This window comes from Salminus brasiliensis, chromosome 1, assembly GCF_030463535.1.
Source record: "Salminus brasiliensis chromosome 1, fSalBra1.hap2, whole genome shotgun sequence".
In the NCBI taxonomy this organism is placed as follows: Eukaryota; Metazoa; Chordata; class Actinopteri; order Characiformes; family Bryconidae; genus Salminus; species Salminus brasiliensis.
This window is the reverse complement of record NC_132878.1, coordinates 62,976,099-62,989,201: the sequence shown is the minus strand read 5'-3', so window position 1 is coordinate 62,989,201 and position 13,103 is coordinate 62,976,099. Positions and strand designations below refer to the sequence as shown.

At 40.3% G+C, this 13,103-nt stretch overlaps 1 protein-coding gene across 1 annotated transcript; it reads left to right on the top strand.

Moving 5' to 3' along the window:
* Positions 1 to 184: 184 nt before the first annotated feature.
* nrbp1 (nuclear receptor binding protein 1) lies at positions 185 to 12,970 on the top strand. The gene is made up of 18 exons (XM_072685763.1): positions 185 to 833; positions 2,609 to 2,940; positions 3,854 to 3,976; positions 5,222 to 5,323; positions 5,793 to 5,882; positions 6,030 to 6,070; positions 6,295 to 6,389; positions 6,482 to 6,565; positions 6,733 to 6,791; positions 6,887 to 6,985; positions 7,336 to 7,468; positions 7,602 to 7,689; positions 7,811 to 7,861; positions 7,982 to 8,117; positions 8,694 to 8,747; positions 8,843 to 8,906; positions 9,073 to 9,128; positions 10,705 to 12,970. Exons 2-18 carry the CDS (start codon positions 2,692 to 2,694, stop codon positions 10,798 to 10,800), a joined length of 1,620 nt encoding a protein of 539 aa, XP_072541864.1. The 5' UTR covers positions 185 to 833; positions 2,609 to 2,691; the 3' UTR covers positions 10,801 to 12,970.
* The last annotated feature ends 133 nt before the right edge of the window (positions 12,971 to 13,103 follow it).

Here is a 13,103-nt window from a genome sequence, read left to right as displayed (position 1 = left end):
CTAACTCTTCTGGCAAAGCCTTACACCATATATTGGAACATTGCTGTGAGACTTGGACTGCTCTGTTAGTTCTGGGTCACAAACTCCACTGCAGCTCATCCCACAGAAATCTGGTGGCGCTCCATCTCTCCAGAGGACGTCAGGACTCGCAGTCTCCAGCAGGCGGCGCTCTGCGCGGCGTCGCTCTGTTACCGCTGAAGAAGAAGAAGAGGCGCAGCAGCAGTAGCGGTTCGTGTCGCCATTTGTGTGCAGCGTTTCAGCGAAGATGTTCACATGAAATTAAATAGATCTGTCAAACTCGAGGAGGCGGTCGTGTGTCCGATCAACAAGCCCTTCAGACCCGGCGAACTGTGCGGGACGTGTCAGCGCTGTGCGGTTCGGCTCCAGTAAATAAACCGCTCCGCCGCTCGGTTAGCGTCTCCAGCTACAGTCACACAAACGGCTTCCGCCAGTCTGGACGGGTTTGAGAGCAACTCCGCGGTTAACTTTTCCCTTTTCGGGGCTTATTTTTATACATCCACGTCTCTCCACTTCGGGTAGTCTTTAGTTTTTTTCATTTTACGAGGTTAACCCCGCGCTGTTGAGTCAGCTAGCTGTAGGTTACACCCTTTCAGGCATGTCGTTTGATCCGCAGTAACTCCACAGTTCAGGAGGGCTAGTGAGGACAAAACACTCATCCGAGCTGAAACAAGACCCCAGCAAACCTCGTGTAAGGTTTTACATTCGCTCCAGATTCTGGTGGATGTACTTTACCCTAACGTCTGGACCTTATTTGTATTTTTTTGTCTACTGGAGTTAAAGCTGGCGACACCGCAGAGCTTCAGCTAAACGGAGTAAGTAGTAGCTAAAACTCATCAGTGTTGAATCCAGTGGCTGACATGAGCACTTTTATTCAGTGTCGTTATCTCTCAATATAATGATGGGGGAAATAGCTGTCCGTGGTTAACGTTAGGTGGCAGACGGTGGGAAACTGCCAGCGCAGAGGTGAAGTGGCCTTATCGTGAGCAGTGGGAGTGCTCCTGAGGCCTTCAGCTGGAGCCAAACAGGAGGAACAAGTTTTACGAGAACAGCATCGAGAAACGCAGTCTGAGATCAGTGTCCCAGGGCTGGGCGGTACTTCGCCATGCTTTGCACACAATCACGGTATCAGATGATCATACACGTTTGCGTTAGAGAGTGAGTGGATGAGCCCGTGCTACCCGAGGGTTAGTGATGTGGCACAAACCTGACAAGGCCTGTTTTAACTCAGATTGATTTTTTTTTTTTTCCCTTCTTGTAAACATCTAACCAGACAGAAACCACAGTTCTAGGAAAGCAACTCATTAAGTTGAATGTGTTTAGACCGAAGCAGTCTGGGAATGACAAACCCGGCGGTTTGCAGCCAGGTCCCGGATACCTTTTAAAGAGCCCATATCCTGTTTGTGTAGTGATCTAATGGCCTCTCTTCTGATTGGCTGCCCTGCATTGGCTCATTTAGAAAAGCAGTGCATACTGAAACACTTCTTATAACTTCAGCATGAGTGGGCGTGGCTGATCGGACAGGCAGACAGATGTTAATGTTCTTGACATCACAGAAGGGAAAGTAGCTTTGGGTGATCAGCATTGTAGCCTCACTGCTAAGCAGAGTTGCTTTGGCCTGTAAACTATGTTTAAAATGTCTACTGTCAGCTGTGTGCTGGACTGTGCTGGTTGTGAGTATCTTTAATTGCTAAAATGTCTGTCTACTCAAGCGTATTCGTGAGGAAGGAAGTCTGCTGGCTCCTCAGTTACTTTTTAATCCTTCTCAGTTAGCTCCTAATTCCCTAATTCAGCACCTGGGCTGCATTGCTGTTGCTCCCACACCTCTCGCACGCTTTTAATTTGAAAGCGTCTCTACTAGAAGAATGGCTCCCGACAAACTGCTATATTGGTAGATGTTGGATGTATGAAAAAGTTCCAGTGCAGCTCTATAAGGAACTCTGTGCTTGAGATTTTCCTCTTAGTTGGTATCTTTTGGTACCTGCTTTTTACTTCTTCTTGGGTCACTCTTTTTGTTGGTGGCTAAGATCTGTGCTCATTATCTCAAGGTTTGTGAGTCTTCTCTAAATTCTTCGTGAATTAATCTCTAGGTAGTTTAGGTAGGTTGCCTTTGTGGCAGTAACAGCCTCTACTTTTCTTGGAAGGCTTTACACTAGTTGTTGAAACATTGTTGTGAGGCTATGATTGCGTTTAGCCTCAAGAACGTTAGTGAGATCTCACACTGATGTTGAATGATGGTTCTTGGTCATAAACACCACTTCAGCTCATCTAGTAGGTACTGGATCACTCCATCACTTTGCAGAACACCAGTGTTGAAGGGGCTTTGTTCCTCTCTAGCTGATGCTCGATATTGGTCATGGTGTCCTTATGCTTGTGTGTGGCTGATTTTAAGAATTCCCATTCATTGCTTGTTTTAAGGAGATTATTTAAATACACCTGTATCTGCAATGAAAGCGCATTATAATGATGTAGTGAATCCTTGGTGTAGTTCTGTGTAGTCACTAGGTCTGATGCTTGTGTTAATTTCTGCCATCCACAGTCTCTCCACATAATAAATATAACTGTGCCCATGCTGTTTCTCATCACACAGTAATCTGCCTCCCACCCTTGTGGTGCGAGTGTTCCAGACTGCGTTTGTAGCTGGAGGTTGTGGACAAAGTCTGTTCGTTGGTGATGTCTGAAGGAGAAGGTAAACAATCCACTGCTCCTGCTCCAACGTCCACCATGGAGGTCAAGCCTGAGTCGGCAGCCTCTGTCCCTGCTGGCCAGGGTGTCTCCTCTGTGTCTCCTCCAGTCTCCACAGTAACACAGGCTCCTCCAGCGACCACTGCAGCCACAGAGGACGAGGAGGAGGAGAGCGAAGATGAGTCTGAGATTCTGGAAGAGAGCCCATGTGGACGCTGGCAGAAACGCAGAGAGGAGGTATTGTGCTTTAATACTGTGGCAGGACTGTAAATAATGATGAATTGTAATATTCAGCTGAAATACAGTACAGCCTAGAATTAAGATATTTAAAGCAAAAGCTCTCCATATACGAATATTTGCTAAAATTACAATTACAATTTTTTTTCAATAATAAATAATATAATATTATTTTTAATAATATTTATACAGTATTTATAATAATAATAAATACTATAAGAGCTTCTGATATAGTATTTTAGTATGTGTGTTTATGTATTTGTATACATTTGTCATTTAAATCATTTGTACATTTGAAGCAATGTTTCCAATTAAAATAAACACATTACGTTTCAAGTTAAAAAAATTGTTCTATGCAAATTCTTCACAATGAAATGACGTGTGCTGTGTACATGTGAGAGTGTCTCTCACTAAGTGTGTGGAGGGATTTAAATCTGTTTGGACAGCCCTCGATCAGCTGCACATGGCTATAGCCCTAACAATTCAGAGGCCCTGGGCGGATCACAGGTCATGGCCCAGTTAATGAGGGCTGAAGTTGCTGCTCTACTTTGCTGTTGAACCCCTGGAAATGCTACGATAGCAGATAGAATGTTGTGTATTCACCAAAAAAAGAGAACAGTTTCATAAAAGGTTCATCAATGTTTTCCACTATGTTTTCCCTTTATTGATTAGGCACCTTTGGGTCGTTTAAGCCTTTTTTTCTGGCTTGTTCATCTAAACACATTTTGTAAAATTCCTTCTGTTAGCATCTTGACAAGCCACAGATCCTAGGAGATCCATGAGTGTTCTTGTGGGTGTTTTGATGAATCATAATTAAAATAATGCAGGTCAATCTGTGTCTCATCAGTGGTTCAGTAGGGTCCTTAGGATGTCAGATTTATTGGTAGTAAGTAACATGTTCAATTCTCCACAGGTCAACCAGAGAAATGTTCCTGGCATCGATAACGCCTACTTAGCCATGGATACAGAGGAGGGAGTGGAGGTGGTGTGGAATGAGGTCATGTTCTCCGAAAGGAAAAATTTCAAACTGCAGGAGGTACGGTTGAATTATTTGACAGACAAAAGCGCACGTGCAGGCAGGACTCTGACCTACAAAAATCAGCCCATTTAATGAGTTGTGGGCTGATTTCCATTGAACTTGTTAGTTTCCTTGGCTCTTTGTCAGTCTTTCTTTTACCTTATCAGCAAAGCAGAGAATTGGCATCACTGCTCATTAGCTACCTGCAATGCATGTTCAAAAATCTAAACAGCATTAGCTTGCTGTCCACTTTGGCTGTAAGCTCCTTACCCACAGTTGTTGGACGTATCAGCTGCCAAACCCTCCAGACGCCTCAGTTGCTTATAAAATGAACAAAGAGAAAAGTGTTTATTGTTGGTACAGAACTTCAGACAGAATAGCCTGTTCTGTATTTTGGATATACTTTACCCCTTTTACCTTCATTAGCTGTTAATCAGGTTATTCATCTGGTCCATCTGTTTTGCGACAGTTAATGTGCTTCTCTGAATAGAAGTATATCTTGGGTTTTAATCAGTTATTATAAATGGGTCAAGTCACAGAGCTAAACTGGAGAATGAGGTAATATGTAAAAACATGTCTCTAATGGACATGGCATGCAGACATTAACATAATAAAAAGACCTTGAACCCTAGCTGTATCTGAGATTTAATTTAAATATTAATAATGAATTATTGTGAATTATTCACTGTTTACAGTCAATTCTTCAGTGTCTCTCATGAATTTAGGGTCAACAATACATTATTAAATATCACATGTGAAGTATTCAGTATCTGATTTTAAATCATTCAGTGTCTACAATCAACTTTTCAGTATCTACTATAAAAGTGTACTATAAAATGAATATGAAGTTGTGGTATTGGCCCACATACAGGACTACATTCCACAATTTGGAAATTTCCAAAAAAAACTCTCAAAGACTTGAGCTCATGCAGTTTTTGTTAGTGTATTTATGGATTACATTGTAGAAATAAGGTTAGATTAACCTAATTATGTGTACAACACATTCTTGACATTGTTTTAATTATAGTGCAATAGTAGTGTCCAGTACATAAAAGTCTTGCTTATTTCACAAGTAGCCAAATGATTGATAATAGAAGAGTAGGCATATTAGTACTGCATTATACATCCATATACTACATTGTGAGCTTATATTGCATATGGCTTTTGTAAAGATTTTGGACTGATCATTAGGGTATTGTCAGTTACTCACTAGCCCTACACTCGTTATTTAGTTTTGTTTTTGTTTTGTTTTGTTTTTTTCAGGAAAAAGTGAAAGCAGTGTTTGACAACTTGATTCAGCTGGAACATTTGAATATTGTGAAGTTTCACAAGTACTGGGCTGATGTGAAGGAGAACAGAGCCAGGGTAAGTGACTCAGCAGCAATGTTCAAGTACAGCAGAGGAGAAAACAATCCTGATTAAGTTCATTTTAGATTAAAGGTAGGGATCAGTGGTGATGACCGATTTGGGCCTAATCTGTGTTCAGTGCGTGTATGGCAAAAGCTGTTTGTTGTGAAATTAAGACTTTAAATAGTTGTAAATGCTTATTTTCCCCCAAACTGTACTCCTCTTAAAAGCAGGAATATAAAACTGATGTGAAATAACTGTCCATTTAAAATACTCACCTTGTCATTACTCAGCATATTAGACATGACATGATATTTCTTTTCTTATACAGAAATTAAAATCTTGGGGATTGGCTAATTTAGTGTTTTTCTTAAACACTTCAAGTTAGATTTGTAAATTTTCCCTCTGAAATCCAATTCTGCTTTTTCTGGAGGTATCAGAACTATATTTACACCTGAAATAACCCTGCAAATATTCTTCCCATCAGGTTATTTTTATCACAGAGTACATGTCCTCAGGGAGTCTGAAACAGTTTCTGAAGAAGACAAAGAAAAATCACAAGACTATGAATGAAAAGGTATGATTTTTATAAAAAAAAAAAGGGGGGGGGTGGCGTTGGTTAACTAGTGTACTCTCATTTAACCCTTCACTGATCTAAATAGCCTGTATTTCTTGTTGGTAACTGTCCTGTATCTTACTAGCTTACACTGTGCTTTTCTTCTAGGCATGGAAACGTTGGTGTACGCAGATATTGTCTGCTTTAAGGTCAGTTTGTCACATGCTTGTCCTTGAGTAAAGGCCTTCTCGACTCTAGTTGTTCTTTGACTTTTAAGGCAGGACTTGCTTAGAATTGTCTTTACAGCTGTACTCATTTCTGTAAACGAGAGACATTTTTAAATGATACTGATATAGACCAACCCTGCTGTTCTTTACTTCTGCATTGCTATTTTTTGGGCACCTGCTTACATTTTCATCCTCTCTTCCTACAGTTATCTGCATTCATGTGAGCCCCCCATAATCCATGGAAACCTGACTTGTGACACCATCTTTATACAGCATAATGGCCTCATCAAAATTGGCTCAGGTGAGCTACGGCATACTCTAGTGAGTCAATAACGGTGTTCTTCAGAGATCTTTGATTTATGTTGTTCTGATTTTCTGTGTTTTTTGTTGCAGTGGCTCCAGACACCATTAATAACCATGTTAAAACTTGTCGGGAAGAACAGAAAAGTTTGCATTTCTTTGCACCAGAATATGGAGGTGAACTTGCTTGACTTACATTAAGCTCTGTTTTAGGATAAAGCTGAGATGTATTGTCAACAGATACACTATAGAGGTCACTGTTATACGTGTTGCTGCCTCGTTCATAGTTGGTCAGATGGGAATGTAAATGAATGTAAATACGACTCTTCTTTCCTTACCTTCAGCTGTTGCCAGTGTCACCACAGCCGTGGACATTTATTCCTTTGGAATGTGCGCCTTAGAGGTGAGCGATGAGTCTGGCCTTTGTATGTGTGCTTCGGGTGATACCCTGGAAAAGCCTAGAGCATTTGTTTCATCTATCCCTCTGTGTGTTCACAGATGGCTGTGCTGGAAATCCAAAGTAATGGAGAGTCGTCATATGTGTCGCAAGAAGCCATTAACAGTGCCATCCAGTCTTTGGAGGACCCCCTGCAGAGGGTAGGTGCAGGATTAATGTGTCCTAAACCGGAAATAATGATCCATATGATTAAGTAAAGGCCTGCCCACAAAACTGTCTCTCTTTTTGGTTGCTGGTATGTGCAATGTATAAATCAATATCAAATAGGGGAGTGATCTCATGGATTCCACAGACACAGTGGTTTTCTTCTCCTGTTAAGTTGCAATTTTTTGTGAGATATGAGGTTTTTACACATGTTGGTGGGGAACCAGTCTGAATGCTTCAGAGCACCAAAACTCACATTTTTAATGTATTTTTAAAAAGCAATCTTTAAAGCGAGCTGTCTGTCATGTGTGAGCCTATGTTTGTTGCTTTATGTCTGAACATGTAGGAGTTCATTCAGAAGTGTCTAGAAGTGGACCCCACTAAAAGGCCCACTGCAAGAGAGCTGCTTTTCAATCAGGCTCTGTTTGAGGTGCCTCTGCTGAAGCTGTTGGCAGCACACTGCATCGTCAGCCATCAGCGTGAGTCTCCACTTCTGTCAGAACTGATTGTGTGAGATGCAGTTGCCTAAAAGCCTTGATCAGAAAATCATCAGGACATGCAATGTATATATCAAGATTGCTTGTGAAAAACTAAATCTGCTTTCTTTTGTAGACATGATTCCTGAAAATGCATTAGAGGAAATTACTAAGAACATGGACCCTAATTTGGTGATCATGGAGAGGAAGGAAGTGCAGCTGAAGTAAGTGTGTCCTACTGTGTCAATTCTAATCATGTAACTTGGTCATGAGGTCTAAGCATGTGAAACTCTGAAGAAAGACCTATTATACAACTAGTCATTCAACTAGTCTTTCCTTTAATAGGCTCTCCCAGTTTCCTGCTCTGGAACTCGACAAGTTCCTAGAAGATGTGAGGTAAGAATCATAAACGGCAAACATCTATGAAGATGGGGGTGGGGTGGGGGATACAAAGAGTATCCTCATATAGTTTTTGTGGGCTATGACCTGAAGTCAGGTGCTTTTGTCTTCCTGCAGGAATGGGATCTATCCGCTGACAGCGTTTGGCATGCCTTGCCCACAGCAGCCCCAGCAAGAAGCAGTGAAGTCCCCCATTGTGCCACCCTCTGTCAAGACACCCACGCCAGAACCTGCGGAACTCGAGACCAGAAAGGTGAGGAAATTATGGAATAGCAGAGCGCAGGTGCAGAGGACAGGTTTTGAATGGTTTCTGGTGGTCAGATGTACAATATAGTGCTTACTGTTCAAATGAAGTCACTCTTCTAACTTGCTGATTGGCTGGTCATTTACATAGATACGTAAGTGAGTTGTGAGTAATGAGTCCTGTTTGGCTTAATTAGTTCATTAATACACTCCAGAGGTGAAATATGGGATTTCAATTTTGCCGCACCTTCACCATACTAGCCAGTGTATTTAGCAACCTTGGTGTCTAGGCATCTCTTATCTAGAATGCAGTGTCAAACAATGTATTAAAGTCTGAGATTAGATAGCAAAACTAATGCTCTTTAAGGCATATTGAATGACTTGGTCAGTCAGTTTGATTAGTTACACCACATTTTTGAGAATACATATAATTCAATTATGTGACATGCCTTATGAGTATATTTTGACCAAATAACCCCCTAACCATAGCAGCAATTTGATTGGTACACAGTTCAGAACAGCAGCTTATTAGCTGTGCTCTGTAATACTTCCAAAGTCAAAAGTGTGATGTTTGTTGCCATTTAAGGTGCTTCAAATGCAGTGTAACATTGAGCCAGTGGAGGAAGGAGCAAAACATCATGTGAGTCTGCTTTTTTTTACGTGTTGATCATTTGCCCTAGATCAAACAAGCTGTCTAGTCTTAGTAAATCGCTAATGCTTTTTTTGTGTGAACAGTTGACCTTACTGCTAAAACTGGAAGATAAGCTGAACAGACATTTGAGTTGTGACTTGGCACCAAGTAAGTATTTTCACTCCACCTTACATTTCCAATTCTCTGTATGATTTGTTTGTAAATGAAATGTGAAATTAAGCCAGTGTTAATTTTTTTTATTCATCATATATTGTTAACTTTTTTTTTTATTTACTAACGAAAAGGCTTAACCCATATTACTGTGTGTCTGCAGATGAGAATGTGCAAGAGCTGGCAGTGGAGCTGGTTCAGCTTGGCTTTATCAGTGAGGTAAGCTCCTCAACACTGATTTCAGACCTATCAGTAATGCAGAGTCACATTTCAGTCTAATATTGGTGCCTTAAATTGGCGTCACACTCCGACCAGCATTGCAGCTCCTTAGAACATCCTGGCTTATGATCTGGTACAGCTGCATGCTCTTAGGTGCAGCTGAAATTAGTGATTTTTTTTTAAATCATATCATTTTAATGACAGACTATTTGTTTCCTTGTCAATGATGTTTAGCTTCAGTTTAACTATTTTTATTTAGGTAAGCCAACATCATAATTTTAAGCTCCTTCAGTATCCTTTTTTTTATGTGCCATTAAGTTACCTCCCACGGTTTACCTCCCACGGCCTTTGATCCTCCTGGATCTCAGTTTGATTGACGGAGCCCTGTAGGGAATTGCTGATATAACACCCCAACCTAGAACGCTTTTTCAAGAAAGCAGGTCGTTTCCAGTTATACCATAATTATTTTGGGGGAGAAAACTGCCTGATCTTTAATTTAGCTCTGTTTAAAATATCAATACAATCAATCTGTTGTGGACAAACGCTTGGCGATGAAGAATCTGCAGAACTTGTCTTGAAGCCTGTGAAAAACCTGTGCTGTAGTAAAGAAAAGGCTGATGTCATTGCCAAAACAGGCTGGTCATACAAGATACACATGGGAACTAAAGAACACCACACACTATTGGTTATTGCCTGATGTGCTAATTTACACATTACAAACCACACTGTAATTAGATTTCATTCAGACTAACCAGAGATTAGAATCTCAGGTTATAAGTCCATATACAAGTGACATGAAATGAGCCAGGTTGAAAATGGATGTAACTAAATGGGCCTTTTAATTATTTTTCTGGCAAAGAGAAAAAGCTCTGTAAATGATTTGCTGCTTACTATTCTTTATACCTTTGTAGCAGATGTCTATTACGAGGTATAAGTAGCAGTGATTGAATAATCCTTGCATCTCTTTCATTTACTGTTGTGCCGTTGTTTATAGTCCCCCTCCACAATTCAAGCACACCTGATAAAGATGAGAAAATTGTAAGATGAATTTCTTTAAGCTCGCACTGCAAATTTAGTTCTTTCCTAATTTAGAATCTCTCCAGGTCCTCCCCTGTGCTGGACAGAAATGGACAGAAAATGCAATGCCAAGCCCACCTAGAGTGTTTGTTGAGATAAAGCTAAATTGTCATCTTGCAGGGTTTCAACATCAAGTAGCATTCTGCAACCTCCAGGCACTTTTGTTTGTGGCTCAATGAGAGAAGGGGCTTTTCCAGCATATTAGTGTGGTGACCCCAAGACACTACTGTGTTGTTTTGTTTTTCCCTATGCTGATGAATAAAAAAAGGAAATTTGACCCCCGTGCCACCTGCTATAGATACCCTAATGAATAGAAAGTCATGTATTACTGATGGACTTTTCTCAGATTTGTCAGATTGAATTTACTTTAAAAGTTGATGTTTCTTTGTGAGTTTAAGGCAATTCATGAAAAGGTGAAAAACATAATTTGCATTTCTGTCTCCAACCCTTCTCCATTTACACTGTCTAATTCTCTTACACACTCTCTTACTGTCTGAAGGGCGACCAGCCGCGTCTCACCACAGTGTTGGAAGAGGCCTTCTCAAAGTTCTACAGCAGGAACGGTTCTCTCAACCCTGTCACTGTCTCCTCATAGCGGAGGACGAGCTGCAGTTTTCTCCATCGCTCCTCATCCTCGCGCTTGGGACGGGACCCTGGCGCTTTATTGCTCGGCGGACTGGGTGAAAGCTTTGCAAGGATGGCTCAGGAGACTTTGACTTGTGCAAATAAAAAAAAGAAAGGAAAAAAAAAAAAAAGCAAATTTCCCCAATTCCTGCGCTCTATTCTTCACACCGCTGTAGGCAGCAGAAACTGTTGCCCGATGTTTGTGTACATTTGTGTACTCTTCATGTAGCCATCTGCTTCAAAAGAAGAAAAACAACAAGGTTATTTAAGTCAGTATTACAAGCTGTGTTTTTTTGGAACGTTTTTACTTGCAGTATCTGTGGGATGGGTCCCTTTTTGTTTTTTCTGTTTTTTGTTTTTTTCTTACCCCCCTCTTCCCTCTTTGGAAGCACACCATGTTGCAAGTATGAATTGGTCTTGCTCTACCTAGACTTTATTCTTAGTGAAATGAGAAGTAGTCCAGCATTTATGGCTTTAACAAGTTCCCAAGAAGCATAAAGTATGACCTGCTCGTCATTGTCTTACCTTTTTAAGGTGCCCTAGTTAGGATTAAGTCTGAAGGCCATAAATCTAAAGCAAGCATTAAAAGAGCATCACTAAGCCATTGATTATCACCACAGTTTCTGTCCCAAAGGTACGAATGTGTTTTATTCTGTTACAAAAGCAACATGCGCATCTTGTCATTATCAAGAACTAAAACCGCCTCAGAATACAAAGGAAAATCTTAATTGGAGCACCTTTAAAGGTAAACAGTACCTGTGGTTCAGTTTTCACCTGCAATGCAAAATCGAAAAAGCCAATACTGTGAAAGGGAGGGGCTGTCAGTGTTTGGGTGGGGAAAAGTGCAGATTATTTATCAACATTATATACGTAAGGACTATCTTAAAGCGTGTTTCACTCTCAACATTGTGGCAACTATTTGTGAATGTATGCTCTCGTTTGCTGTATATTTCTTTTTTTTCCCATCTAAATGGTGTGTGAAGAAAAGGGCACTTGGTTTGACCATTTTTTACCCCACCCCCCAGTATAGATGAGTTTGGATAGATTACTAATCTACACCGTTTATGATTTGTTAATACGTGCCTTCAATAGATGAAGAAAAGACACACTCGGCCCTTGTTTAGATGGCAGTTGTTTAGCTCTTTTTAATGACTATTTGCTGGTTACTGATAGACGGTTTCTGTTGTTCATTACGTAACAGATGTCGGCTCTTTAGACATGCATGCATGTATAAATATCTAAGTTGATCTATCCTTTTAAAGATGTACTTTTGCATTTGAATGCAGCACTGCAATTTTTTTTTTTTTTTTCTTCTCCCCAAAACATGGTTTAATGAGGGTTTGTAATCAGCTCCAATTCCGTGGTTACGAGGATGGAATCTGTTGAACTGTAACTGCAGGTGTCATGCCTATAAATGTTTTTTTTTTTTTTCCCCAGCAGTTATTGTTGGTATTTGGTAGAAAAAAGGTCAACATCTAGATCCTCGCTTATCTGATGTTTATATATATAAACATGATTGTGGTGCACTTCTGAACAACCAATTCTTCAGTACATAACTCTGCACCAGTTTACAGTTGTCCCAGTTAAACAATGAGGGTTAGATTACTGACTTAGGTTTTGTAGTGTCCTCATGAGATGACTTGGTTAACCAATCAACCAGTTGGTTAAACGCAGTTTCCCAAGTGATGATCAACCTCCAAAAAAAATTGCTGCCTTGGCCAATGGGTCATATATAGACATTTGAAACAACTGACTAATAAAAAGTAAACCAGAGATGCTCCTTTATTTGGTTTTAATATTATAAACCTGTTTCTCTGAACATCTTGGGAAGTGCAAAGCCTTCATTGTTTAGAAGCTCACAACATTGTGTCCTTTTTTTTTGTGCACCAGCCAAACATCTTGACGATCGGGTTGACAATGACTCTTACGTACCTAAGAAAAGTGGGTCAAGGTTTGTAGTTAAATGTCTCCAGTTTTGGAAGACTATTATACTGGATGCTCTGGATTCTCAGAACAATCATGTTTATTGTTTATCTTACACAGGACAGTATGTAGCTTGTAACTGCTTTGACAACACAATTCCTCTTCTGTATCTTTTTAAAGTTGCACCATTTCTTGTTATAAAGACAACACTTAGAGCACTTCTGATTGTGAGTCTGTCATGTTTTCATCCCCAACAGTCAAACCAGCAGTCGGCAAATTACGTTTCAGATGAAATGCAGGGTCAGTTATTGATGGAGTTGTTTAAAAAGTATTTTTATTTCTCATTCCAAA